General features: G+C 38.8%; 1 protein-coding gene across 2 annotated transcripts in view; it reads left to right on the top strand.

The window, feature by feature from the left end:
* Nucleotides 1-26,998, top strand: part of svep1 (sushi, von Willebrand factor type A, EGF and pentraxin domain containing 1) — a 100,738-nt gene that overhangs the window by 13,556 nt on the left and 60,184 nt on the right. For both annotated transcript variants that reach the window (XM_088605022.1, XM_088604938.1), the window contains exons 2-6: nt 839-1,094; nt 1,865-2,041; nt 23,762-23,920; nt 24,349-24,528; nt 25,471-25,650. In XM_088605022.1, the coding sequence (XP_088461148.1) occupies nt 839-1,094; nt 1,865-2,041; nt 23,762-23,920; nt 24,349-24,528; nt 25,471-25,650 (952 nt within the window). The remainder of the gene's footprint in view (nt 1-838; nt 1,095-1,864; nt 2,042-23,761; nt 23,921-24,348; nt 24,529-25,470; nt 25,651-26,998) is intronic.

The following is a 26,998-nucleotide window of genomic DNA, read 5'->3' as shown; positions in this document are numbered from 1 at the left end:
CCAGTGCTCTGGTGGTTGAGTGGTGACCACATGATTTATACATGGTGTGGTGGAGTAGCCGGGGTGTGTTAATGAGGTTGTAGGGTTTTTTTTTTCATTTTAACTTATTGCTGTAGATTTATGTCAGATGCCCTCACTGGGTCAGGACTCAAAATGTTAATATCTCACACGCTGAGTTTTGGTTTACAGATTCTGTCCAGGACACCAAGATGGATTAGTGGTTAGGGGTTGAGGGTTATATCAACCGATATCTTCAGCAAATGGGGACCTAAATATTTTTTATACAGTTTGGAAAACAAAGATTAGAAAAATGCTCCTCTAAGTACACTTGCTTGTACTGCTTGTATGCAAGAAAGGTTTTAATGAAAAGTTGCTATTGCTGACACTTTCTAAACCAAATGAGAGTTATGCATATTGTATATTGCACAGAAATGGGTGATAAGTCTGTCTTAGCATGGAAAAGACTTTAATTCATTGAGCTGGAATTCTTTAAGAATCAGAAAATATTAGGTTTGGACCCAGATTTATCATGTTTGCTACTGTTCATGCTTTTGTGTTGTAGCCCAAAGGGAACAAGATGTGATTCATTTTCCTTTTTTAGACTTGTTAGCTGAGCTGAGGGTGTCTTCTAAGTGACAACATAGATATAATTACATTTGTGACACCCTTTGCAAAAGTAACGCTGAACTATTTTTAAAATAAACAGTACCGTTGCGTTCTAATTGAGAGCTTTCAAAAACACATCGTTTTCAAATAAAGAAAAAAAAAACAGATCTTTGACTTCCTGTTGCAAACATTTTTTGCTACCCATATCTTTTTTTCTCCTCCCTCCCTGTAGCAAATACTGCGACATTCGCGGCAAAATGCGACGAAAGTCATATTCCTCATCACGGACGGCTATTCCAACGGAGGAGACCCACGACCCACGGCCGCATCTCTGCGCGACGTGGGAGTGGAGATCTTCACCTTCGGGATATGGCAGGGAAACATCCGGGAGCTGAATGACATGGCCTCCCACCCCAAGGAAGAGCACTGCTACCTGGTGCACAACTTCGCTGAGTTCGAGGCGCTGGCGCGCCGAGCCCTGCATGAAGGTGAGCTGACCCGGAGAGGAGGACCATGGACCTCCAATGTCTGCCGAAAGTATTGTAGCCGAATCGCCTCGGTACTACGAGTGCAGCAGAGCTGGTCTCTTTCGCGATGTTGATTTATTTGCGAGAGCACTATAAATAGCACTGTGTGGAGTCATTTCAGTCTCCCAAATCAGTAATTCCTCCAGGACAGTGGGTCTGTGCTTTTCAGCTGGTGGTGCAACAAGTGAAGGTAAACCTGTATTATGCTGGATTGCAAACAACACGTGTACAACCTCGCACCCCTGGGGGTGATGTCAGAGAATATTTCTAAATCCCACCAGTTTGGAAAACGGACAGTGCCAAGATGGAGAACTGTCAGAATTCAGACCTGGATGATTGAGATTTAGCAGTAAGAGTGGACTGCACGTATTCAGGTACAGTTTCGGATATGGATTACGCCTCGTGAGATACCGCAGCCGGTTTCACGCCATACGGTTCATTCAAACATAAAAAAATACCGAATAAAACCAACTTCTATTGAATAATAATGATGATGAAGATGATGATGATTATTATAAAGCGCATTTCCAAACCCAAGGACGCTGTACATCGTGATAAAGAAAAAAGTACATTAAAAAAAGCAAAATAAAAAAACAGAAGGTAGGGCAATGAGATATAGGCTGTGGGTTGTGTCTCTCATAGAGTCTGTGGAAGGGCATTCCATAACTCCGGAGCTGCGACAGATACTGAGCTGCTGTATCTTCTGCTCCAAAAAAAAAAAACAATTTCAGATCTCCCTTCCGGACGCTACACGCAGGAGGACGCCGCCCGCTGCTCTGCACTGTGCGAAGCCCGGCGGGACTGCTGTGACGTCATGGCCAGCTGTAAATGCGGCACTCACACCGGCCAGTACGACTGCGTCTGTGAGAGAGGCTATTACGGGAAGGGCCTGCAGCACGAGTGCACAGGTATGAGACATTGCGCGACTGGAGCTCCCAGGGTGCCCACGCATAACACACGGCACTGCGGCGTGGAACACGGCGCGAACTGATCTCTGGGGCGCTGCAGCACACAGCCACACCTAAAACAATTTAAAAGAAGGCTTCCTTCATCGTGGCTTTTGCTGGTGAATGGGTCAGAGGGGTCCGAACAGCCTGAATGTGTAAAGTGAAAGTTGACAAGTTACTCTTCCACTGATAACTGTGGAAGTGTATTAAAAGTAGGGGGGGGGAGTCATTATTTTTCACACTTTGTAGAGCTGGAAGGAATGTCCCTGCAGCTTACACTGAAGTGTTTTTGAAACGCACCTAAGTGAAATCTGTTGACTTTCAACACAGTGACAAAGCACCATTAATTCTGTCTTAATACGTCTATTTTTCTTGTCCCGTTAAAGGTTTTAGTTTTGCGCGGCTGACTGCGCATGTATTTTATGTATCTGTCACACCTCAGACTTGGGCGGGGGTCTTCTCAAGTTTCTGGAAGGATCATCTTTCAAGATAATAGCCCATAGAGGCACACCAGTTCTGTCATGTTCCTATGAAAAGCAGAGACAACCCTAAAAAGGCTACAAAACAGATATATATCTGCCATTCAGCTTAATATGTGGCCTACTGCAGCCATGTACACTGAACGTATTTCAACACATACATGTAGCACAGTCAGCAGTTTCAGATAATTGCATAGACGAGGCCCTTATAGGGAAACACTCAGGCATTTAAATACTCATTGATTACTTTGAGAATACAAGCACCTACGACTTTTGGATATAAGGCCCACGGCTTTTTAGGTTATTATGGTGGGCTAAATTTAACTGTTCCTTATGTAAGGAAATAATGTAGTTGTGCATGTTTGGTCTGTAGTCGTAACCATGTTTAAATTTTACAGTTATAAGCCAAAGCTAGAAAAATGTGCAATTCCAAAAAAAGGCTCTTCAGTGGAGAAAATAATCAGATGAACAAATAAAATATTGGTCCGCTTAAAGTAATCAACTCAGATCTACTGTAGCCTTGTAACCTACACTGAAACAATTTTTCCGTTCCTAATGTGCTCACTGCTTACTTAGATTAAAAATCAGATTAAGCAAGTCTTTTCCTAATCAGTATGTAAATCCACATTTCCCGTTATAATCCAGAATTGAATTTTTTTCTTCTTGTTGATGGAGACAGTCATTCAGGGGTGCCAGTTATGCGAAGAAAATGGCTGCATATTATTGCCTCTAAACAATTAATTTTCCCCAAAGCTATTGTAGCGAAAGGCTGGAAACCTTCAGCGCCCCCCTTTTTATATATATATGTATTTTAATTTATGTAAGTGATATATTATTAACAGTGTTTCAGAGAAACATCTTCAGTTTAATGCTTCCTGCACAATAAAAACATGTATTAATTGTGTAATTTTAGATATACAAGGTACCGTGGAGTGTTGAAGTTTTTTTTTTTGCCTGCTTATTCAACATATAATTAAACAGTTCATTTCATTCAGAAGATTAACCTTCTATATGGATGATATCGCTGCCTCCAGGGTGAAAAAGACTCATTTTTAATACTAAAGCTGCTGATAAGGGAGGAGGAATTTCTGCCCCTGCCTTTCTTGAGGAGATACAGGGCTAGAAAGCCTCCTTCTCTTATTCATTCATTTCCTGACGCGGTTGAGTTTCCGAGGTCTGTCAGTGACTCGTCGTGTGTACTGTATGTGTATTCAGCTGGAATCTGGCCCTGCACCACGTCTCAGAATCGAGCCACACACAGTCCCTCTCTTGAAGATGGCAAATGGTCCCAGTCCTCTTCAAAGCTACTTTTTGCAAATGCAGGCACAGTTCTTCTACCATCTCCATCGCCCCCCCCGCCCCATACAATGTTTTTTTTCTCTACACACACGCACACCCCTCCAATTTTGTTTTTCTGTTAATCACAGCAAGAGGTTTGAAAAAGCTCTTCCTCTCTTTATTTACAGTAGCCAGTCACATTACCATTTTCTTCCTGCTCTTTTCTTTCCGGCTGAACAATAAAAAGTAGGAGTGCGAGAGGGCAGAGAAGAAACTGGTGCTGTGTTTTGGGGGTGATGGGTAGCAGTGCAGTCCCCATTATTGACTTTTACCTATTCTGACTGCACCTGAATCTGTATCAATACCAGTTGACACTTTAGGTTTTGGATCTTACCTGTGCCTCATACCTTCCAGTATGACTCCGTAGGTTTAATACAGTGGGTTCCAGTGCCTCAGTGTCCTTTGCATCCCAGTGTAGCTCTGTGTCTCTGTGTGCTTCCATGCTACTGAGCACCTTGGTGCTGAGGTCACCTTGGTACGTCACAACAGGCTGCTTACCCCATGCTTCCACATGGGTTATAGAGATGTAGCCTGTATGGCATGAATTGCATCCCGTAGGTAACTTCTTATTTTCTGCTTCTCTGTAATAGTTGTAAGCAAGGTAAGAAATGCTCCTCACACCGGTGTCCTGTCCAACTGGGTGTTCTGTGCAGTGTTGGTGCCAGGCTGTCTCATGCTTTAAGTAATCAGAAAGAGGACTGACAGTAGGGATGGCACTATATGAAATTAAGGAAGTGTGCACTGTCACTGTCAAATCACATTGCATTGTGATTGCCATGCTAGGATTTCCCAGTCGTGCAAATTGCCAGAAGATGCTCCCGCTAGAAGATATCCATAACTCTACTGTGCCACTGCCGCTCTGAAAGACAGCACATACTGTATTGTGTCATCTGTACAATCTTTAAGTACAGTACCACCTGTTCGGCGATCGATCCAAAATGTCCTCCCAGTTAGAATCTGCTCCGCTCTTGGGTACGTTTTTCTTTCCCATCCTGTCTCCCAGCTATTCGAAAGCCGCCATCTCGGCAGCAGACCCAGGCTCTCCCTCTCGCTGCTCCTGTGGCAGAGGCACCTGTTTCCCCCCTGCCTGGTGAGGAGCTCGATCGTGTGGCTCCTCTCTCCCTCTCTCGTGAGGCTCCGTGGAGGAGTTTGATCCACCTCTGGGGCAGGTGCCAGCTGTGGCGGCCTGCTCTTCTGAGTGGACCCCCTCTCAGATTTCCTCTTTGGCATCTGTGACGGGTTTGGAGCTCCCGGCGCCTCTGAAAATATATTCAGTGCCCAAAGGCATCTAGCCATGGGCAGGGACACAACCTAATTGAGAGTTGACTGGCCGTTGTTGGCGTTACTTCCTGCATGGCGTTCCACCTTGTGGGTTGGGGCAGCAGAAATGTTCATTTTCCCCATTTCCCCACCTATCTGCAGGATCTGTACATCTTTGTTCATCACCTTGTGAAGTGGTAGAGTAGTAGTGATGTCATTACACTCTGTGAAGGGGTGGAAGCTGTGGGTTTAATTGATTTTTCAGCATTGGACCCTGAAGGTCTTGGCCCTGATGAATTCTTCCATAATGGGCTTGTCTATAGACAAATCATACATTGCCTACATCATACCTGTCCATTCCTCCACACTGCTGCCTATGAATCACATTGGCAGGTTGCTCACTGAGAGTGACTGCTTGACTGCCCCTATTTGGTGCTCATCTATGGAATAGAAAGATAAAGGAGCAGAAATATGTTCTCCTGCTCCATTTGGCCTATTAATGGAGGTGGTACAAAAGGCTTTGGTTGGTACTGTACTGTAGATCATCTTCAATTTCAGGAAGGCAGAGTTACAGGAGTAACCTAATGCCCTCAATGCTCAATATTTCGTGCAACAGTCAAAGCTAAGATTTATGAACCCTGAAAAAAGAAAAACCCAGAGAAAAGAACTACCATTGCCTGTTATGATTAATATGGGAAACAGCGAAGATACCAAATGCTTATGATCAACAAATTCAACTTCATGTTTCCAGTAGAACTTCACTCATAGAATCATTGACTTTCTGTTTGGGAACACCAGCTTCTTTACAGCTTAAGCAGATTCCAAACCACGCAATTACAGAGTAAATTAAATTAAAGAAAAATCTGACTTCTTTTTAATTTATGGAAATATGAAAGGCTTGAATTTATTGTTTATCTTTATCTTTGCCATCACATGATGTCATCCTTGTTATACCAGTGGAAACATTTGCAAGCTCTTGAGGTTCCATTAAATGTTTTTAAATCTTCAGTAACTTAGAAAATAAAAAAACAACCTGCTACTCATTTCTGTTTTTCCCTTTTTTCAATTTTAATTTTATGTTCTATCCCACAACATAGCCAGAGTTTAGCCTTCCCAAATAATAAAACATGACTTAAAGAGAATTAGGAAAGAATGAAAGTTTTGAAATATGCCATGATGATAGCAAAACTTCCATTCCAAGAATGTCTGTGACATACATTTTTTAACGTGTATCAGCCATGGGACTTTCAACGTTCTCCAGCAAAGTCTGACTGCAATGCTTTGTCATGCACATACATTCACTGCACAATCTCTAAAGAACGTCCTTATAGTTTGTCTGTTTTTTATTATTATCTTATGCTTAATAATTCTGTTTGGTACAGGGCTGTGGTATTAAAAGAATTATGAGAGGAATGTATTTATTGAGGTCTGGCAACTTTACAGTGATTTGAAATCCAGAGATAGCCTCACTGAGCAGTGTTTGTAGTACTTGAATTGGAACTGCTGATCCCATTGGGACCTGTAAGCCTTTTCCTTGCTCTGACCTACTAAAACAATTTCTTTAACTTGCAAATTAAATGTTTCAGACTGTCACCTCCCTAGATGCAGACAAAAAAACCACAGGACAGTAGGAGTAACCCCAGTACTCCGACAATTTGCTAAGGGTATTTGTGTAGGCGGAGAATCCTATGTGTCAAATATGCACATAGTTTTTCTGAAAAGAATGCATGACTGTGAATGAAGAGATCTTCTAGACAGGATGGGAATTTGTTTCAGATGATCGCAGTTCAGTTTGCTTAGTACAAAAATGTAACAAAATGTAACTAGTTTCTCACATTAAAGCAAATTTACCGAATTCCTTTTTTATGGGGTTATTTGACAGAAGTTTGTTTACATGGGCAGTGAACCATTTTTTTATATACAATACTGGATGTTGGCAAAAGAGGGACTTTTTATTTGTTATTGGAACAGGTTGCAATTTGATTCAGTTATTTAATTACCATTAAACACATAAATTGCAGTGGAATAGTTCTTGAGCACATGAGCTATGGTGTATTACAACTACAAACTGTTCTTGTTGTAATCTGCTTGGTCTTCTGGCATTTCAATAGCAAAATGATTTAAAGCATACATTACATTTGATATCACTTCAGGAACACCAACATAAAAAGTGTCATTGCCCCAAAACCTTTTTTTTTCCTGGAAAGGTCAGTGCAAAGTTTGGTCAAAAAGCAGTTACTATACTTCTGTATTATTGTGCATTACACTACAATATGTACAGTTTGGAGTATTACAATATTTGTTACATGTGCTTTAATCAATGGTGTTGAGTGGTTACTCATTTCCTTGTTGGCAAGTATATTGTTTGTCTTAAGTTCTTGCAGTGTTTATCTTGTTACCAGTACCCTTTTCCTTTGAACGCCAAATTTTAGACACCACCTAACAAACACCTCCAAGCGAACATACAGTACTTGGCAAAGTTCCTGTTTAATTTCATTGGATTCTGTCGATCACTTCAGTTGTCTTCAGGTACATTCAAATTAATGTGAAAAGACAATAGATATACAGTACTGTAATGGTAAATGTATTTTTAGTGTTTGGTGTTAACTCAGCTGGCTAAGAATATTACAGCTCTGGCTATAAGGTCAAGGCTGACATAAGCCCCCTCAACTTGTGAGGAATGAACTAGGGAGGCAGCTGCAAGACTGTCCCTCTCCCATGAATAGATTTGCTCAGCAGACGAGTATGTGTTTAAGAGACAAGGTGTGAAATTAAAGTTTGACCTCCTCCCAAATATCAAATTAACAACTCCATCTCTCTGCACTAACAAACAAGGTCTATCCATTGGTCACATTGAAATTCAACAAGCAAACAGACTGTAGGTCTTGGACTATAGGCCAAATGGACCAAGTGCACCTCTTCAGATCTGTTATGTTTTATGCTTTTGTTTAGAAAACTGTTTTGTTCACATTACCATTTACGCAAGGAGAATGGCACAGAATAAAGGGAACACAATGTAAATGTCGTCTTGTATCAATAAGACGATCATGTGAAAATACATTTAAAAATAAACCATTTTAAATAGCTTATTTTGCCAAACATAATGATGCATTGAGGGATTTGCATTTTAATTAGATTGAGAAATCAGAGATATTTAAGCCATGATTCAGAACATTTAGAGTTTCCAAGCTTTCTCGCTTCCAACTAAACATTTCCGAAGATCCTCATAATGCTAAACATAACAGGAACTTAACTGTCAAAATGACTGAGATAAAAACAAATAGAACATAGCAATTAAATTTTTAAAGGGTGAGAAATGACCACATGTTTTTTCCTTTCTAAGACAGCAGTTGTAAGATTCAAATTGGATATTTAATTAGTAACCGCTGGGAGCACTTACGTTTGATTGATGAACATGCATACAAAAGCTGTAATCATTTAGCTGTGTTAACAAAAGATTATGACCTTGAATTGAAAAATCAAGCTTATCTTGTTTGCTGAAAGCATATTGTACTTCACTCACCACATACTGTATGTTGAGCATCAGCAAATTATACAGTACATTGGGTATATAGAGGAAAGTGGTTTTAGGGCTTAAGTACATAAATTCTGCTGGGGTTATATGTTGAGTGGAGGATTTTACTGTCATTTCACTGCGCAACCCTAGAACTGCTGAATCTAAAGGGATATTGGGGAATTGGTAGGGGACCATGAATTCATTTTCTCTTTAATTAAGAATAACATACCTTTCAAGCTTGAAATCATGATTGCTACACTAATATTAATTTATTTTTTATTTGTGTACGAGTTTTCTTTCTAAAAAGGAAGAGTTTGTAAACTGGGAACCTTAGTTGTGAAGTAAGTTATCGCCATGTGAGCAGAAAATAATGGAAAATTAAACTTACCATTAGATGTATTTATTTTTCTTAAATAATATACTATAAATTCACGCATAAAGTGTTAATTGAGTATTGTATTTCCAGTTCACCCTAGTGTTAACTTCATAATAGTTAAGGAATGTATTGTTACAAATCGGGGATTACGAAGATGATGAAAATCAGGAATTAACCGAGCGGTTTAGCCAATAAGTAAAATTAATTTTCATAACCCCCAACTTGTAAGTGATTTCTCCAGAATATACCCGAGAGGCTGGTATAATTAGAGGCATGTGAATTCTTTGTTCTCTGGCACAGCTTTGGTGAAAAGCGTAATAGTCCAGGCACACTTGGTTAAACAAATATTTCTTAACAGTGACAAGACAAATACTACGCTACACCTAACAAAACATTTAACACACAAGTTTCTACAGTATAATTACTTACCTGGTTCCATTCTATACCCCTCTGCTCCTACTATATTTAGTACCCCCATCCACGGTCTCCTCTGTGTATTGTAATTGTGTTTTATCTTGTGTATTCTTTTTATGTATTGTTGTTGTCATTCTGTAAAGTGCTTTGAGAAGCCACCTTTAAAGGTGCTATGTAAAAATAAAGTTTATTATTATTATATTTACAGAATGTACAGACAAGGTGTTCAGAGGCCTAACATCCTAATCACCCAGAATCCCCCAGACTTCTACCAAATATTAGATAGATACTTTATTGATCCCGTGGGGGAAATTGCAGTGCAACAGCAGCTTAACACACACAACACAGCCACAGTGTAACGAATTATATAATAATAGTACAATACATACAATACAATACAAGAGTTACTCACAGTCCGGACACACAAAGAACAGACTAGAACAGAACAGTACACAGAAAAATCGTATCACACATATGAATATAAATATAGATGTCAATATAGATACAGATATAAATATAGATGTAAATGTATTGCACAGGTCCCTGGCATATATTGCACAAAATACGGTTGTAAACGGGAAAAGAAAAAGAAAGAGAACAGATGTAGCAGTAGATGTGTAGATTAAACTCTTAAATAATGCCTACAGAGGCCAAATAAGAGATAAGCTGCCTTCAAAATAAATGTGATACAACCTGCAGTTAAATCTTTCTCTCTGCAAAACTGAATACCACAAAATAAGTGGGAGCCTATCTACCTAATCTAAACATGCATCCATTAGCAGGAAGAAACATTTCTTACCAAGGTATATTTTACTCAGGAAACCTAAGTTGACTAAAAACACAGAATACGAAGCTCTCTCTAGGGTTTTATCTGGATGATCATGCAGTTGGAGCTGTCACTTGGCGCAAGCTTCAAGTTCCAACTCCTCTCTTCCTCTCTTCTCTCTTCTCCCCTCTTGTCTTCTTCCCTCTTCTCTGGTGGTGTTATTGTGATCTTATGTGGGGTGCTCCTGGACTGGACAATCATTAATCTACAACATAATGAACTAGGTACACCACGGTAAACTTTGCAACTGGTTTTGATCAGGGGAACTCCTACATCTCAGCAAACACCCCCTCTGCTTTGAAGCTGGTAATGTTTACACTGCCAGGTGTCACAAACTTTAAACCCTTAGAGATCCTTTCTAGTCACCTATAGCTGTAACAGTATTTTCCACCGGTGGTGCAAATTGTAATGTAGATGCATAGTTTCTGGTCTTGCTACAGTATTTCACTACCATTGTTATCCTTCATGCAAAAATCCAGAATAAATACTGCAAAATAGCTTGCAGGACATACTGTAGAAGTACTGCAAAAGTGGAGAAAGCGGAGGAATTTTTAAATATCCTACAGGATTCAACTATTCTCTAAACAATCCAGATTAATTCCTTGTGTGTGTTTTCATGGAGGGAATAATTTGTTCATTCTTTTCAGTATGAGAGGGTAGCAAACATCAGAAAGACAGAAAAGACACAGAACATACTAAATTCTTTTGTTTTCCCTTTTGTTAGAGAAAGGAGTTCAACTTGATGGAAATCTCCTGACTACTGTTAGCATGAACATTTGTTGACGTGACGAGGGGTGTTTCATTGCCTCTCAGATTGTGATGAGACATGAGTTACTGTTCTGGTCTAGCAGTTTGATGTTGAGCGAATCACACTGGGTTGCCCTGGCTCTCTTATCTGTTTTTACAAATCCTGGAGGTAGGGGTTAACAGCAGTTTGGTTACTGCAGGGATGTTATTCCTGGTAATATGTGCCAGCTGTAACATCTGCGCAGCACTTACCAAGTTCATTGGGAAAGGGAAGATATTTCCGTAAAATACAAACTGTAAATATTTATTCATGACAGGATTCCTAGGATTTCAGAAAGCCACCCCGTGATAAATGTAAATTTAAATCCTTTTAAAAAATGATGTGTAAAACATCATCTTTAAAACGAAGAAGAATTCACTTCACTTTAAAATGAAGAAAGTCGTTACAAAAAAAAGTGACTCAAAAGACATTTGTAATATGTTTCTCTGTAGTTTTCTTTGTCTTGTTAGTGAAAGGCCGACTACTTTAGGTGATAAAGTAGTCATTTGAAAGTTGAGTTTCAAAATGATCAATATAATTTTTTGTAGCAGAATGTTTGCAAATAAAATAGAAACACATGTAATGAAGTATTTACTTTAGGAAAATGTATTATGTTGCCTGAGCACAATTTAAAAACCACTAGCTCTAAGCATTCTGAAACAGGATTATTCTTAGTGTACATTCTCTTCGAATTGAAAACTTTCCTTTTTTGATTGTATTGCTTTGTAAAACTTCCAGTGTGTGTATACATGCTTTAAATCACTTTTTCCTAAACATTTCTTTCATTTTTGAAAGAAACCAACACAATGCAGAAAATTAAGGGTATTAAATTGTTAAAACGAGAAAAAGCATCTGACCACACAGTCGCAATCTTTGCACTAACAAAATGTAATCTAACCTTCCTTCATTCCATAAGATCAATTCGTCCAGATGATTGTGGACAAGAGGGTTATAAAGGTATCTTGGGCTCCACCCAATATCTTTCAATAATTTTGTTGGCTGCAAGACATACCTGAAAATCATGAATGAGCAAGTGCACATGAGGGCTAATATCCAAAAGCAATTAGACCAGCCATTGAGTGGAAGGGTAAAACACTGTCACTTGGCATTCTGTATGCCTTTAAGGCTGAAAAGAGTCTGAAATACATAAAAGAGGAAAATCTTCACTTGGATTGTACTGTAAAACCTGCTGTTGTCGGAGATGTCATCCAGACTGAAATTTTCTTGTAGACCAGGGTGGGTACACAAAAAGCTAAAAGCCTATCAGTACACCTACAGTACAACAGCGAACAGTGATCGGTCTCTTGGAAATATACAGTACTACAGTAAGTTTCGTCGTGGTTATCCTACCATGCAGCGTAGTGTGTAATGAAACCTTCGTTCAGCCCCTGACGGAAGACATTGCTTCGCGATTTTCTTAGCCGTCGATTCTGTGAAGGGAGCAGCTGTTTCCATCACTGATGAGTCACATCTGAAAAGTGTGACTCAACTTGGGAAAGAAACGGACACTGACAGTAAGAGAGTGCTAACTACTCCATTATCTTATTCAGAGGCTGCTCTGCCAGGTAGTATCAATTATTTTTGAAGAAGATTAATAAAAATAGCTCTACTAAAGTACGTCTCGTTTAAAGTCGTTTTTGAAGGTTTGTCAAAATAATGATTTGCAAGTACTGTAGCCAGCTATGTCACCTAATTCTACAGGTGTTAGGACGCATCGCCCCGTACAGACTGTTGGATCCCCCAGAGCTGCCCGTACAGACACAGACTGCCATCAACATTAGAGTCAGTAATTGTAGTTTTATCGTAACAGCTACTTGCAATTACAGCAACCCCTCACTGGACACCCGTTCAAAAAAATGAACAACACAGTCCCAGGTAACCAGAAGAAGAAGACAAAAAAAAAACATGCAAAGGGCACAACTTTCACAAACCGGTCAGGCTTATACAAAAAAACTCCCACGCCAAAAAGTCTCAAAAGCCTCTTTCGGGCTGTTGTGCTTTGGTTGTCCCACTAGCATGCTCTTCAGTAACAACATGAGCTGTTTGTTCTCTTCCACCCTAGTTTTGTGCAAGAAAACGGAGCAGTGGAGGAGATAGCCTCCGCCCTGTGCCTCCGGTGATTGTGTGTTAATAGACAAGCATGTCTTCAAATGGTGCTTCACTCACTTTTGTGAAGATTGCAGTCTGCTGTACCGCTTGTGCTAGGGCGGAAGGCGGACACAAAAGAGAAAACAACACACCATACCTGACAAAAACACCGGCCATCATTTGTGGAACTCAAGTAAACACTTTCCGCACGGCTGACTTACACCCACTTCTGTCACTCCTTGACACTAATGGCTTGTCTCAGTCCTGCCGTATAATGAAGACAAAGTAGAGCAAAGAATGGTGTATCTGTTTCGTGTCTTTAAACGTAAAAGGAAAAGCAACATCCTGCTAAAGGGTAAGCTAGTTATGCTGAAGTCCATTTTGTTGAACTGAGTACTTTCACCCCGATCCAAGAAGACCCCCCTTTCTCTGGCTCCATCAGCGTCTTTCTGGCATGCTGACATTTCTCTTCTGTGCTTCTTGGGTCTTGGATGTGGCTTTCAGGCCCCCCAGGAACTAGGCAGATACAAATAAAAAGTTTGTTTCCCCTATGAGTTAAATAAACAATTTTCTTCATAGACGTTTATCTCAGATACAATGCTATTCCCCATATTCTTATATATTCGAGTTGTCTTCTCTTATTTCTTAGGCAAAATAGGATTTCAGGAATCGATAGAAAAATCCGCTATGTTCCTGGACCATCCTTGAGTCTTACTAATCCCGTTGCTAGTCTCTTCTTCGATTCCTAATTTTCTAATACTCTTTCTTCTGTGAAAAAGAAAAGCCATTTGCAAGCACAGATTTATCAATATGTTACTGTGTTTAATCATATCCAGTACGAGACCAAACAAGCTTGCTCTCTGAATGTCCTACCAATGCAAAACTGCCTTACTGCAAATATGGACTGTGTCCACAATGGTAGTGATGTGTTCACGGTGCCCATATGAGTCATTTGCCAGCTGTCAATCAGGCATACTTACCATAAGCGCCAGTTTGAACTATTTCCTTTACTAAATGCCACTTTGCAGTTTAGTTTTTCTAAGAAGTCACAGTACATGTTTGTCAGGTGCTCAAACTATAACTGTTTAGCTGCCTCTTCGCAGTTGTAGTGCTGTTGTGCAGGTTATGGCGGCCTGGCGTTTCTGGTGGAAAGGAACGTCTTGTGTTGATGTTGTTCTTGTGTTGATATTGTGTTGATGTTGGCAGCGTGGCATGACGTGTTCATAGCCCCCAAGCTCCCAGCCATTCTCTTACAGAATTGGCTGTGAAAAAGTGATAAAATGCAACAATTCAGCAGGTTAACTCGCCTCATCATCTCTACCCAAACATCTCTTACTAATGTGGTTATTTACTGGTCAATCAACTGTTAAATATATGAATTAAAGAAAGTCAAAGTCAGTCATGACAGATCAATTAATCAAAGTCGATCAAAGTGATGCCATCAAATACTGTTTTTTTCTCTACATCCATATTCTGTATACATTATATATTTAAAAATGTACACTGTACATGCAAAAATACTGTAATGCTTTTCTTTGGATGGCTTCACAAATATTTTATAGATAGATACTTTAGATACTTTATTGATCCCGTGAAGGAAATTGCAGAATTTCCCTACAATTATATCACAACCTTTAGGGACAGAATACGATATAATATCTTATTGGAGATCTAATGTGGTGAGCAAAATGTACAATACATCAAAAATGTTCCACATCATACAATTTTGTCAGATAGGAGATGTTTAATAGCCATCACAACACAAAGGTAAAAGCAAATCGTCTCTTCAGAGAGAACAGAATCTGAATCATTCTTAAATAATCCATGGCATTTCTCATTCTGAAACTATCGTCGCTTATTCCAAGTGTGTTTGGATGAAACATCAAGCCATCCATTCACCATTCTCATTTATTGGATGAGCCAACTGGAAAAAAAAATTGGCAGAAAATATATTACTGAGAAACTGTTCTTTCTGATGGTACCTTTTAATTTGTAAAAAAAAATCTATATAGTGCATGACAATGTATTTTACAGCCTGGACTGAGGTTTGAGTTGATAATATTCCAAATAATTTTGTTTTATTACACAATACACTTTGGACTTTTTTTTTCCAGGAATATAGCTGACAAAAGTATGACCCCCTGTATTCTGTATATGATTATGTTACAACAAATGCAAAGATGTTCTAAGTAACACCATGACATGCAGTAAAACTGTTTTAATTGTTGCATTCATAGTGGCATACATTCATATGCTCAAGATACTATTTTGATACACTGGAGTAGGTCTTTTCTGTGAACAATAAACATATACAAAATATGTTTATATAACCACTTGAGAATTTTGGCAATCTTAAACGAATAGACAGTAACATCGGAAACTTGTCAGAGCTTGTTTATTTGGTAATGGCTACACATGACCTCAGTAGACACCTCCTTTTATGACCTACATAATAAACAATAATAGACATTATATTATGTAAATCATTCGGTGGATGACTTCTTCCAGAAAGAGAGGCAGTATGCTTGGCAATATAAACTTGTCTAAAAATAAATGGCAGAGAAGCCTGATGAAAATGACAGTTTTATTTTTGAAAGGAGTCAGTGTTGCTCAATATAGTTCTGTTCAGCCATTTGGCAGTAAAATAATAATATTTGAGATTCTCTTAGGACATTAGAGGTCAAGAAAAACTTCCAGTTCCTGACTGCTGTGATTATACTTAAGACAGTCCCTTGTTTATTTATAAAAGATCAACAATCTTTCAGTGCTTCCTGCAGACTAATAAGACATTGTGTCTTTCGATATCTGGTATTGTAGTGGCTCTTCTGATTATCATGAGTGGCAACTCTTTATATGTGCTATAAAAGTGATTAGCTGGTGTTGCATTCTTTCTGGGCACATCTAAATGTTTGTGTTGAGGGTTCAGAAATATTGACATTCAGTGGAGGCTCAATGAAGGAGTTTCTCCCTGTGTGGATTCAGAACAGCATTCCAAACTATAAGCACTGTTTTAATGTTAAAATTGAGGGTTATCAGAAAAATAATTGGAAAATGGAACCCTTATTCAATGTTCTAATCAATACTAAATAAATATTAATTTACATTTTAAGTAAACATGAATATGTTGATCTCACACTAAATTCAAGAGAAGTTTGCTACATGTACTACACAGCAGTACAAGACTCCAGTTGTAAATGCGATTACAAGTCGCCATTCTTGTAAGAAAATAGTGAGTCGAGGCCAATAATACACCATGGGGAGTCAGTCATGCGAAGTGAACCACACTTTTTAATCAATAGCAAAGTGTTCTTGCAGGGCACATGACTTGGCATGGCTTTAAAGAAGACCTCTCGCTGAGCCACAGCTATTTCCTTGTGGTCTTCTTGTTTTCTCAAAATCAGGCACAGACGATGCGTTTGCCCGCACTCTGCGGAGCTCTGTATGATCTCTGCGGCCGCTCCTCATGTCCTGTGATTGACCAGGAGCTGAGCCAGCTGCAGCAGCTTCTAACGAGCATATGGAAGGCCTTATCTCAGAGAGCAGCTGCCGACTTCCTGCATGGTTGCAATCTAACTCCGGGCCTCAGCCAGCGCGTGTGCCCCTACTTCATCAACTTAACTGAAGTATTCCGACTCCCCTGCCCTTGAGAGCAAACTAAATAGGCACTTTAGGAAACATCCCAGCTGTTTTCAATCACTGTGGCTTGCCACTTGGTGCTTTGCGTGTGTGATAAGAAACCTAGGAAACAAGACAAAAATGACAGTGACTTCCTAATGAAAAGCTGTGGCGCTCGTGACAATTACAGTGATATTGGCAAAGCACCTACTGTAGAACAAATGCAGTAAGGAAGGATTGATTGGGATTTGAAGGCTGCATAAAAATTACAAGAAGGGTTTGACAGTCAATATTAATTAATAAAAAAGTTTGTATCATCTTCATGAGAAGTAATTGCATGCTCTCTCTCTAATCAGGTTATCGGTGATTTGTGAAGAAATGACACTAAAACAGCAAGATTGTTATCTACAATAACATCGTGGATTAACAATGCTTTATTTGAAAAAGATGACACTGTGAAAAAAAGCTAAGCATATAGCTAGGCATAGAAAAACATTCAGATGGGGGTGGGAATTTAGAGGTGACAGGGCTCAAAACATGATTAAGTTCTTAATATTCCTACTCTTAAAACTTTTGAACTCTTGATATTCCTACTTCAGTTTAGACTACATTAACTAAAGTGTGAATACACAAGTTTCATTTTAATAAAGACCTGAACTGATTTCCTGATTGTAAAGACATTTCAAATTAAGGCGATCACTTTGGTACCCTGCCATCTATGAAACTACCAGGATTGTCATTAATTATATCTAGGGAAGAGGAATTTTGTGGTCAAAAGAAGATTTTTTCAGAATTCTTATCTTTTTGAATGACAAAAAATGATTACAAAATCTTTATGTGACAACATGGTTGACAATCTAAAAGTGCTTTGCAGCAGTCAATGTAAGCTACATTTAAGCAACACTTGAACAGTTTTTGCAATACATTACAAGAAATAAGAACTAGAAAAACAGAACCTTGAGGTCAGTTCAGTTTTAGTTAGGCACAATATTGTCAAGATATGGAATCTATTAAGGGTACTTGCATAGCTCTTCGTGATTGCCTGTGTATAAGCCAGCAGTGTGTGAAACGAAGAGACCAGGATGTTCATTTTTAAACACGGAGTGAGTTCAGTGGATGCATGCGAAGGTATGTCCGGCAGTTTCATGCAAACAGCTTCATAGCTGAGTGGCTTGTTTTCTTCTCTGGCTGATTTACAACATAACATACTATAGAGCTATGTCACAATTACTCTTCATTATACTCACAGAGCTTTTGTGCAGGGCTGTTAAAGGTCGAAGTGTAAGGTTTCGTTTCTTTGCTGATGACATCCAACAGTATGTCTTTTTTAAGACCAGCGGTCTGCAGGAGGCCCCCCAAGGTTTTGTTTTAAGCGTTAAAGATATTCCAGGAATTTATGACATTCCTTGATTTCTGAAGAATATTTGTCTCGCATGTTTGTGCCAAAATTGCACAATGGGGAGAATACTGAAAGCAGAAATCTTTGTGTAAGCAAAGATTCTTGAAAATGCTTTTCCCCCTCTGGAGGTTAAAGAAATACGCAGAATTTCTCTCCGATGGGTCTCTGAAGGGCTCCCACCTGTAAAGCACAGGGTCAGAGCACACGGGCTGAGCTGAAGTCCCCAGACATTGCTCGTCCAGATCTTGGTTATGAGTTCTGTCGCTGAGTACTTGGAGAGCCTGGTTTAGTCAGCTAAGATTCTCTTATTTTTTCCTGCAAACAGCGAGTTCTGTGACTTGCTGAACCACTCCAGGATTGCAGTGATATCAATCACAGGCAGGAGACTCTTCCTTACTTTTGCCAAAGGCACTGTGGAGCTTGTAGTGCGCCAAATGATGAACAGTCGTGCAGGGGGGCCACATTTATCTCACTCATTTTCTCCTCATTGGTGCGGGACATGAAATCAAAATGTCCTGTAACATAAAAATGCCAATTACAAATTACACATTGGGCGGGTATATTAACAATTGTGGAGGAACAATTAAAGGTTTATTTCATGCTGAAAAGAAAAGAAATACAGCGTTATGGCTGTGGAGCCTTCTTCAGGTGTGGGGGGGAGAGAGGAAAACTGGCAGTGGATATACAGTACCATGGGAGAACAAAAGTGAGAATGGAGAGGAGGTGGGAGCAGGAGAGAGTCGACACTCGGGTGGTTTAAGTCGAGAGGGGTGAAGAGAGGTGTGAAGTCAAAACCTGCAAAAACTATAAACAATTGTGGTGCCAATTTTGATTGTTGAATTAAACTAATGTGCTGTCTTTTTACTTATTTTATTTTCTCTCACGTGCTCCTCTACATACTGCTGAGTGACTGTGCTGGAAGGGTTGTCCCTAATGAATTGTCTATATTATTACTGTATGTTGGGACAGCTTTACTGCAAACAGGGACACCTGGCTACAAGGGGTTACAGTGGCCTTTATTGGTCAAACCTGAGAGGCAACAAAGGAAAATAACAGGACGTTTCACACAATTGTTTGCTCCTTCTTGAACTTCTACCCATTATATAAAAAGATACATCATATGTAATCTATATAATATTACAGATTACAGTTTATGTATCCTCTTTAAAAAATCATGTAGAATCATTATTAAAAGGATATACAGTAATATTATAATATCTAATTAATATATAATGTATGGGATATTCAGAAACAAAAAACCTTTTAGCAAATACAGCCTAGTTGATTTTTATGCTGAAGTCACTGTTTTTTACTCTAATATGTATGTGACCTAACTTTGGTTAAATTAATTGGGTCTATTGTGTGACATTGTATTTATAGCCTGCCAGTATGTGCAAACATATGCAATATTTAGCATATAACTTCATAAATACGTTTTTTAAACAGCTTTAGAAATTATATATGTTGCAATTATATTCCTACAGTTTTCCTACAGGCATAATTAAATTGTATACAGTATGTGTCATTATTTGAATATATAAAGGAGAAGAAAGTATCTTAATTATTTATCTGTTAAGGTTCAGTTTTATTATTGATAGACATACATACATCCTTCTACAATATAAGTTTAAAGAAATTTGGTGTGAAAGGAATAAAAAGAGTTAACATAGTGTGATAAACCAAACCCATGTAAATATGAATCTATACGTGTAACAAGTTAACTGAAGTGTTCAAGAAACGTACTGAATTACTGGACAAAATTGATTAGCCCCTATGAAAAATATTACTTTAATGAAATTAAGAGATTTTAAGGAAAAAAGTTTTTAAAATGCCATACAATGCCAAGTTATGGCATGTTATCATGGAACTTTATGTGTTCGTTAAACAAGACTGATGGACCTAAGAAATTTTAAATTTTATTTTCTAGGAAGGTACATTAAAAATTGTGTGATAAAGTTTATATGCAACTGGTGAACTCCTCAGTGCATTTTTACATATGTTTCTGTCAACAATATGAAAAAATGTATTTGTCATTAGGACTTCAGCAGCTGTGAAGACAACTTTTGTTTTCTCAGTTGTTTTATTTTATTGTCCTAAGACAGAGCAATGTCCCTGAAGCGATTAATGGCTTTCCTCTATGAGCTCTGTGTTGATAGCAGCCCTGACAGTTGTGTACATTCCATCCACTAATAAATTATTGTTCCTCAAATAAACCATTGGGGGTAGAAATGTCTTTGAGAGGCATGAAGAATTTTAAAGAGATTTGTTCTCATTTTATTACACATTCTTCTTGCATTCTTTTTCAACACTTACAGTACACCCTCGTGAACTTGAAGAATTTGTATTAGTTTTGTTTTTATGTCAGACAAGAAGTGACATTGTGGATTTCCATTAATTACATGAGCAGATAACCTTTGTCTTTATTTTCCTTTTGCCTTTTAATGTGACAGAAAGCAGGCGCCCTGAATATTTGGTCTCCTCAAACTGCAAAAAGAAGAAACATTTTTTTTAAAAAAATATAACAGTTAATAGTGCTTGCAAAATCTATTTACACACTTGCAACATGTCTGCTTCAATAGTGGTGTTTTGAAAATGAAATAATCCATATTGTCAGAACTAAAAACAAGATTCCTATTTACCCTTTTGGCAATTCTGAATTAACAAAATTATTTGTTTGTGGGGATATGATTTGTAATTCCCAGCTCTCATTTCTTTCCTTTCACAATAAGTTGCACATTTTATTTGTACATTAAATTAACTCCTATGAGATTATTTCTTTATTATAGTGGTATTGTCACTCATATCATAAAAAATCCTCCTTCCTATTTACTCCATAATTTTTTGTTCTTGACGATTTCAATCAGCTAGTTATTGTATTTTTTGCACTAACCGGACTACATATGCCAGTTTACTTCTTTAAAGAGATCCAGAATACCTTCAGACTCACCAGCCTTCCAGGATCAGGATTGAAGATCTATTTTTTTTACAAATTGAAAATTCCATCTTTTCCTACAGGACACTGCTTTCTCCCAAAGAACTTTAAATGAGTTGGTTTCCAATCTCAAACCAATCTGTTTAGCAGATGTTGATACACTGATACATGCAGTTCTCATCAAGCATTTACATAATTCATGGACAATAATGTAATGCTACATAAAATGACAAAGTTGCAGAGTTGTGATTGTCGTTCTAACGTCTTATTGTTTTGTATTGTACCAAACTACCACAATTATCACGAATGTCAGAAGGGACGAAGCGTGGAATGGCATCAATACTAATGCCTAAGCAAACTCTACAATAAATAATACCCCATTCTATACTTGACATATAATAACACCAAGCCAAAGAAAAAATAAGGTTGGTAAACAAAAAGGCTCAAACAGACAACAGTAAATTACATGCAACCACAAACCTGAAGTATACTGGGCAAAACTAGACTCTAAAGTCTGAATAGTGTTCCCCAGAGTGACCCCTGTATATGTTCTGTGTACCCATTTATGAAGTACACTTTCTATTCAATCTCCATTTGCTTCGGATAAAATAATGTAATCATCTTAACGTACTGTACTCACAGAACCAGTCCTTGGTTCCAGATATGTTCTGTATGAGGCTTATTACACTTATACTGTACCTTCCTCCAATCAATTGATGATCCAATTAACTGTTATTAAATTGTAACTCAAAGTCAATTTATTATAAAAATTAAAGTGTATGTTGGGTGTCTTTTGAACAGAAATCAGTATTGTATGTACCCAATATATAATAGCTTTTTCTAGAAAATGAAAGTTATGTGTCTACATAAAGACCCAAGACTTTCTCATAAGCAGTCACTTTAAGCTTGGTGTTTCCCAGTTGGTATTTGGAGTTTATGTTATTCCGGTCTCCATACAACACAAATACTCTTTTATATTACTATGTCATGTGCCAGGTGTGTGTCTAGTCCTGCCTTTGGATTAATTTCTTTTGATTTTAATTTGCAGCTTCTAGACATACTTCACATCCTACTAGTTTGGTAACGCCTGCAAACTTGCCTAGTTTAGTATACCAAATTCTACTGTAGTTCTTTGATATAAAATAAGAAGGAACAGTAGTCCTAATACAGATCCCTGAGGTCCTCCATTAATTACTTCACTCCAACCTGAGCACTGACTCTTAATTTGCATTCCCTGTTTTCCATTTACCAATTCCAAAACCTTCTGAAAATCTCAGTATGCCATCCCATATTCTTTGTTAATGTCACTGACCACCATGTGATAAATGAACAAGTTAGTTAAGCAAGACTGATGTTTTCTAAATATATATTGACTGTTCCTTAGAATTTTATTACCATACAGATGATCATCTAGTACTAGTAATTTCCTTAACTGTGCCTGTAATAGACATGCTGGTCCTTGTTTTGACTCTGTCACCGTTTTTATGGATGGGTACATAATATTGTATATTTTATATCAAAGAACTACAGTAGAATTTGGTATACTAAATTAGTCAAGTTTGCAGGTGTTACCAAACTAGTATAAAACCTTACATTTTATAGTCAGTGGGTGCTACCTCAAGACTGCTGCTACTGTACGAAATTAATGGCACATGAAAAACATCTGCTGTTTCTTAAAGGACAATAGCTATAGTACTATTGCATCCTGGAGATTATCTTAAGTGCTTCTACTGTAGTACCTGCATTACTTCTGTCTTCTCTGTCCAATTTATCATTAAGCTATCCAGCGTAAGGCTTTCTAATCCCTCAGCCTTGAGCAAGTTGTTAATACATTCATGAATAATATTCATTTAATACATCAGCCATTCCCCTTTCATTTTCCAAGACTTTCCTATTTTTATCTCTGAGACATTTTACTTCATCCTTGACCATTTCTTTTGCTATTCTAATACAGAATGTTACCCGTGATCGCAATCCTTTCTGTCTCTGTCACACCCTTTCTAATATCCTTTTAAAACCTGCTCTTGTAGCAGCTCAGAAGGGGCATTTTCTTGAAATGGATCTTTTTTGGGAGCTCTAAAAAGTGTTTTTTCTTCTTATACTCTTCGTAATTTATTTTATTTTACCATTCAGGCTTTTATTGTACTTTCCTGGCATTACACATAGAACTAAGCTGTTTTTCAAGCAGAATATATTAAGCTCTTGTCATTCCTTCTTTACTGATCCCATATCTATCCAGTACCATTCTACTTCTCTTTAGCTCTGTCTCATTTCTTCATGGATTGCTGTCCTAAAACTGTAAATCTTTGGTTTGGCCTCTACAGTGTCAAAGTATATTTCAAAGCATACCCTGTCATTTTCACATGGTCGCATAACTTTGATTTGGTCAGAAATCACCAGCATTGTTTTGCACAAGTTGACGTCATACAGATGCCTGCACAGAAGGCATTTGCATCACTTCTGGGAAAATGCAAAGCTGTTGACCAGTCTCTCTTACTCGTGTATGGAAAGATGAGGTCTACCGTCAGCAACGTTATGAAAATGATAAAAATCGTTCCATACCGGGAGTGACTAGGTTCATCTCATGTTTTCATCGATGCTACACGTGGTAAGAATTTCAGATAACATTTCTGTCCATTTGTCATTCAAGCCTGCCCACCAGGTACGTACAAGCCTGAAGGCACACCAGGAGGTGTCAGTACCTGTCTCCCGTGTCCAGACAAGCACCATACTTCTCAGCCAGGAAGCACCTCTGTCAAGGACTGTGTATGCAAGGCTGGCCACAGGCCTGTTGGAAAGTCGTGTGAAGGTGAGTTCTGAGATTACACAATTTCAGGCTCTTCTAAAAACTGCTAGGGTTCAGCATCCCAGCAGGATTCAAAAGACTTTGACCCTCCTGTTCGTTTGTCGCTGTTGCTCGACGATTTGCAAACGATCTGCTCTGCAGTTTCTGTGTTTGGTACGGGTGTCTCAGAAACCGATAGATCTTTACTTATAAAGATGACCTGAGTGGAAATGTAGCTGCCTGAGAGCTCTTGGTGGGCAGAGGTAACCAAAAAAAGACAGGCTAACCAGAGAGAAAGGGACATTCGTGAAGCACCATCCGCTGACACTGAGTTGCTGCCATCTACTATATACTGTATATCTTTCTGTTCTAGAAGTGACATTCAAGTAGAAAAGCAGAAAAAATGCTTTTTTTTTTATACCGGAATGTTCCTTTTTCGATTGATTCACTAGTGGTTCGCTGCCCTGAGATTCACCCACCAGAAAACGGTTTCTTCATCAAAAACGTTTGCAACAGCCACTTCAATTCTGCCTGCGGAATCCGCTGCAAGCCGGGCTTTGATTTGGTTGGCAGCAGCATTCGGTTGTGCCAGCCCAGTGGAAAATGGTCAGGAACCGATCCGAGTTGCAAAGGTAAGAGCCTCCACCTGCGTGCAATTTCTGATCCAACGCGCTCCTCTGTCTGATAATTGCCACTTTCACTCACCGGTCACGTCTTGTTTTGAATCAGTCTGCCAACCGAACTATCTGTAAAATCTGTATTTTTTTCCTATGCGACAGCTGTGCCTTTTTTGTTAGGCTGTCATAGCGTGCGTCCGATTTTGCAGAGCTCCCAATAACTGGCTCACTTTCATTTTAGGCATAGCGGTGTAAATACAAACATAATTTGCATTTGCATTTGCACTTAATTCTACAATTGATAATTCTTCAAAGAGCAAAACATCTGTAAAGCATTGCTCAATGGGTGATCCAATCTTTCTGGACACTTTGTTTCCTAGAAAAGCCTTTCAGCCTGCTCATTTTCCATTTTCTTTTTTTTTTCCCAAAACCAGTAAAATACAATGAAAAGATGTTCTTTGTGGATGGGATTTGGATTATTTTCACATGCTTTCCAATTAAATCTGACGTAAACAATGACCAGAGGGCTGCCAAAGCATGCCAGACCAGGCCTCACAGTCTTTCCCTTTTCCACAGTTTGCGCAGGCAGAAGCAGCACCCACAGCTCACTGTATCTTTCTGATAAAAGCCCTCCCACACTGAGGAGAAAACCAAACAGTTGTTTCTTTTCACAGAGTCAGGGAATGAATGTCAGGTTGTGTTATAGTCCTCAGACTAACTAGGCACAGCCTCATGGGCTGTGAGCTGTTATGGCATTTTGCTCTGCAATAAATTACTGTATTCCTCATTTAAACCGAAAAAAAATAAATAATCATGCCTTCTCCAGAAACTGTAGTTTTTTTTCTTCAGGTGGAAAGCACGAGCTTTTACTGCACCCTCCACGGGGATTTAAGCTCTTAGACCTGGTGTGTTCGTTGAAAAGTGTTTTTGTTTGTCTTCTCTTATTTCCCTTTCTAGTCCGGGCATGTCCAAGGCTCAGTAAACTTAAACACGGGCACATTAAATGCTCAGCTCCTGATGCCTCCTATAGGACGACATGTGATGTGAGATGTGAAGAGGGGTATCGACTGGAGGGCAGTGCACGACTGACTTGCCAAGCCAGTGGTCGGTGGACCAGCCCAGTGCCACAGTGTGTTGGTAAGGATCCTTGTTGGTTACCTCTTTTGTTGTCTGTTTTGTGTTGGTTTAGCATGTGGAGAAACAGTGCAAGGAGAGACATTCTCACTCATAAATTGAGGCCGGTGTCACACGGAAACTCCCGTGAAGTCTATATAGGAACAAGTAATACTGTAGGTTTATTCCATGCTGAAAAAAAGAAGAGAGAAAACACAACGTTTTGGCCATGGAGCCTTCTTCAGGTGTGACACCTGACACCTGAAGAAGGCTCCACGGCCAAAACCTTGTGTTTTCTCTCTTCTTTTTTTCAGCGTGGAATAAACCTATTACTTGTTCCTTTGCAGCCTACGCGTGCTGACACAGCTGCAGTACCTACTAAAACATTTTCAACCCAGTGCTACTGTACTGTAACTGTGAAATTAAGTAACAGTTCTATGTTTCTACACGGAGCGCAGCCCACTCTTCCGTTATTATGTTTAAAATTCTGTGTTGTAACAGTATTTTTCTCTTTTTTTACACGTTAGGCTGGGAGATAATATAAAACTAAAAGGCCACAAGCTGACAGTGCAGATAGCTGAAACAATACAGTATATGGGTTTAAGTGAAAGTAAAAGGCTCACTGACCCTCATTGTAGGTTTTCATGGCACCATAATAGATGTAAATTAATAATGTCTGCGCTCTTAACGGTTGTAATTAAGATTCTAACTGCTGCTAGTCACTTTTAGTTTATATCATTTTTACCACATCTGTTTTTCAAAACTAACAGAGTAACATCTTCAGCTCTGCCTCAGATTAAAAAAATGTTTCAGTTTTGTTTTTCAGGCTCAGTTTCTTGCGCCTTATTTTACTTATCAAGCCCTGCCGATCAATAAACTCTGGCTCATATGAAGCGCATTAATCCTGCCCTTCCAAATGGGCCAAAGGCAGAACCTCAGCCTGGGCTCAGCATATGCTCTGTATTTAAGGCAAACTGTTTAAAATGACTTCAAACAGCAATATATTCCTTTTCAAAGCTTTTATTGCGAGTGGTCTGACACACAAAAAAAAATCCTGTGGTGGCACAAGTCAGAGACTGAGGCCGTGAAGAATGCTGCAATGCTTCTGGAATGGAAAGGGTAACAACAAGTGTTTATCCAAACCTCAGTCCACCTTTTTTTTTCTGAGTGAGTCAGAGTTTTTAAAATCACTAATGTCTGCTGACTTACAAGAAGGCATTCATCAGCGTTCTCCCTGCTTAGGTCTCTCCTATTTAGCCTAACCAGAATCCAAGAGTTGGTGCTGAATTAGACTACAAGCCCTGAATATTTGGTCTTTTGACATCCCGACCTTTGACTTTACTAAGCACTGATGTTAAAAGACTCAAGAACA

The sequence above is a fragment of the Lepisosteus platostomus genome, chromosome 1, assembly GCF_059453375.1.
Source record: "Lepisosteus platostomus isolate fLepPlt1 chromosome 1, fLepPlt1.hap1, whole genome shotgun sequence".
Lineage (NCBI taxonomy): Eukaryota > Metazoa > Chordata > Actinopteri > Semionotiformes > Lepisosteidae > Lepisosteus > Lepisosteus platostomus.
The sequence above is the reverse complement of the archived record's forward strand: the minus strand, read 5'-3'. Positions and strand labels throughout refer to the sequence as shown.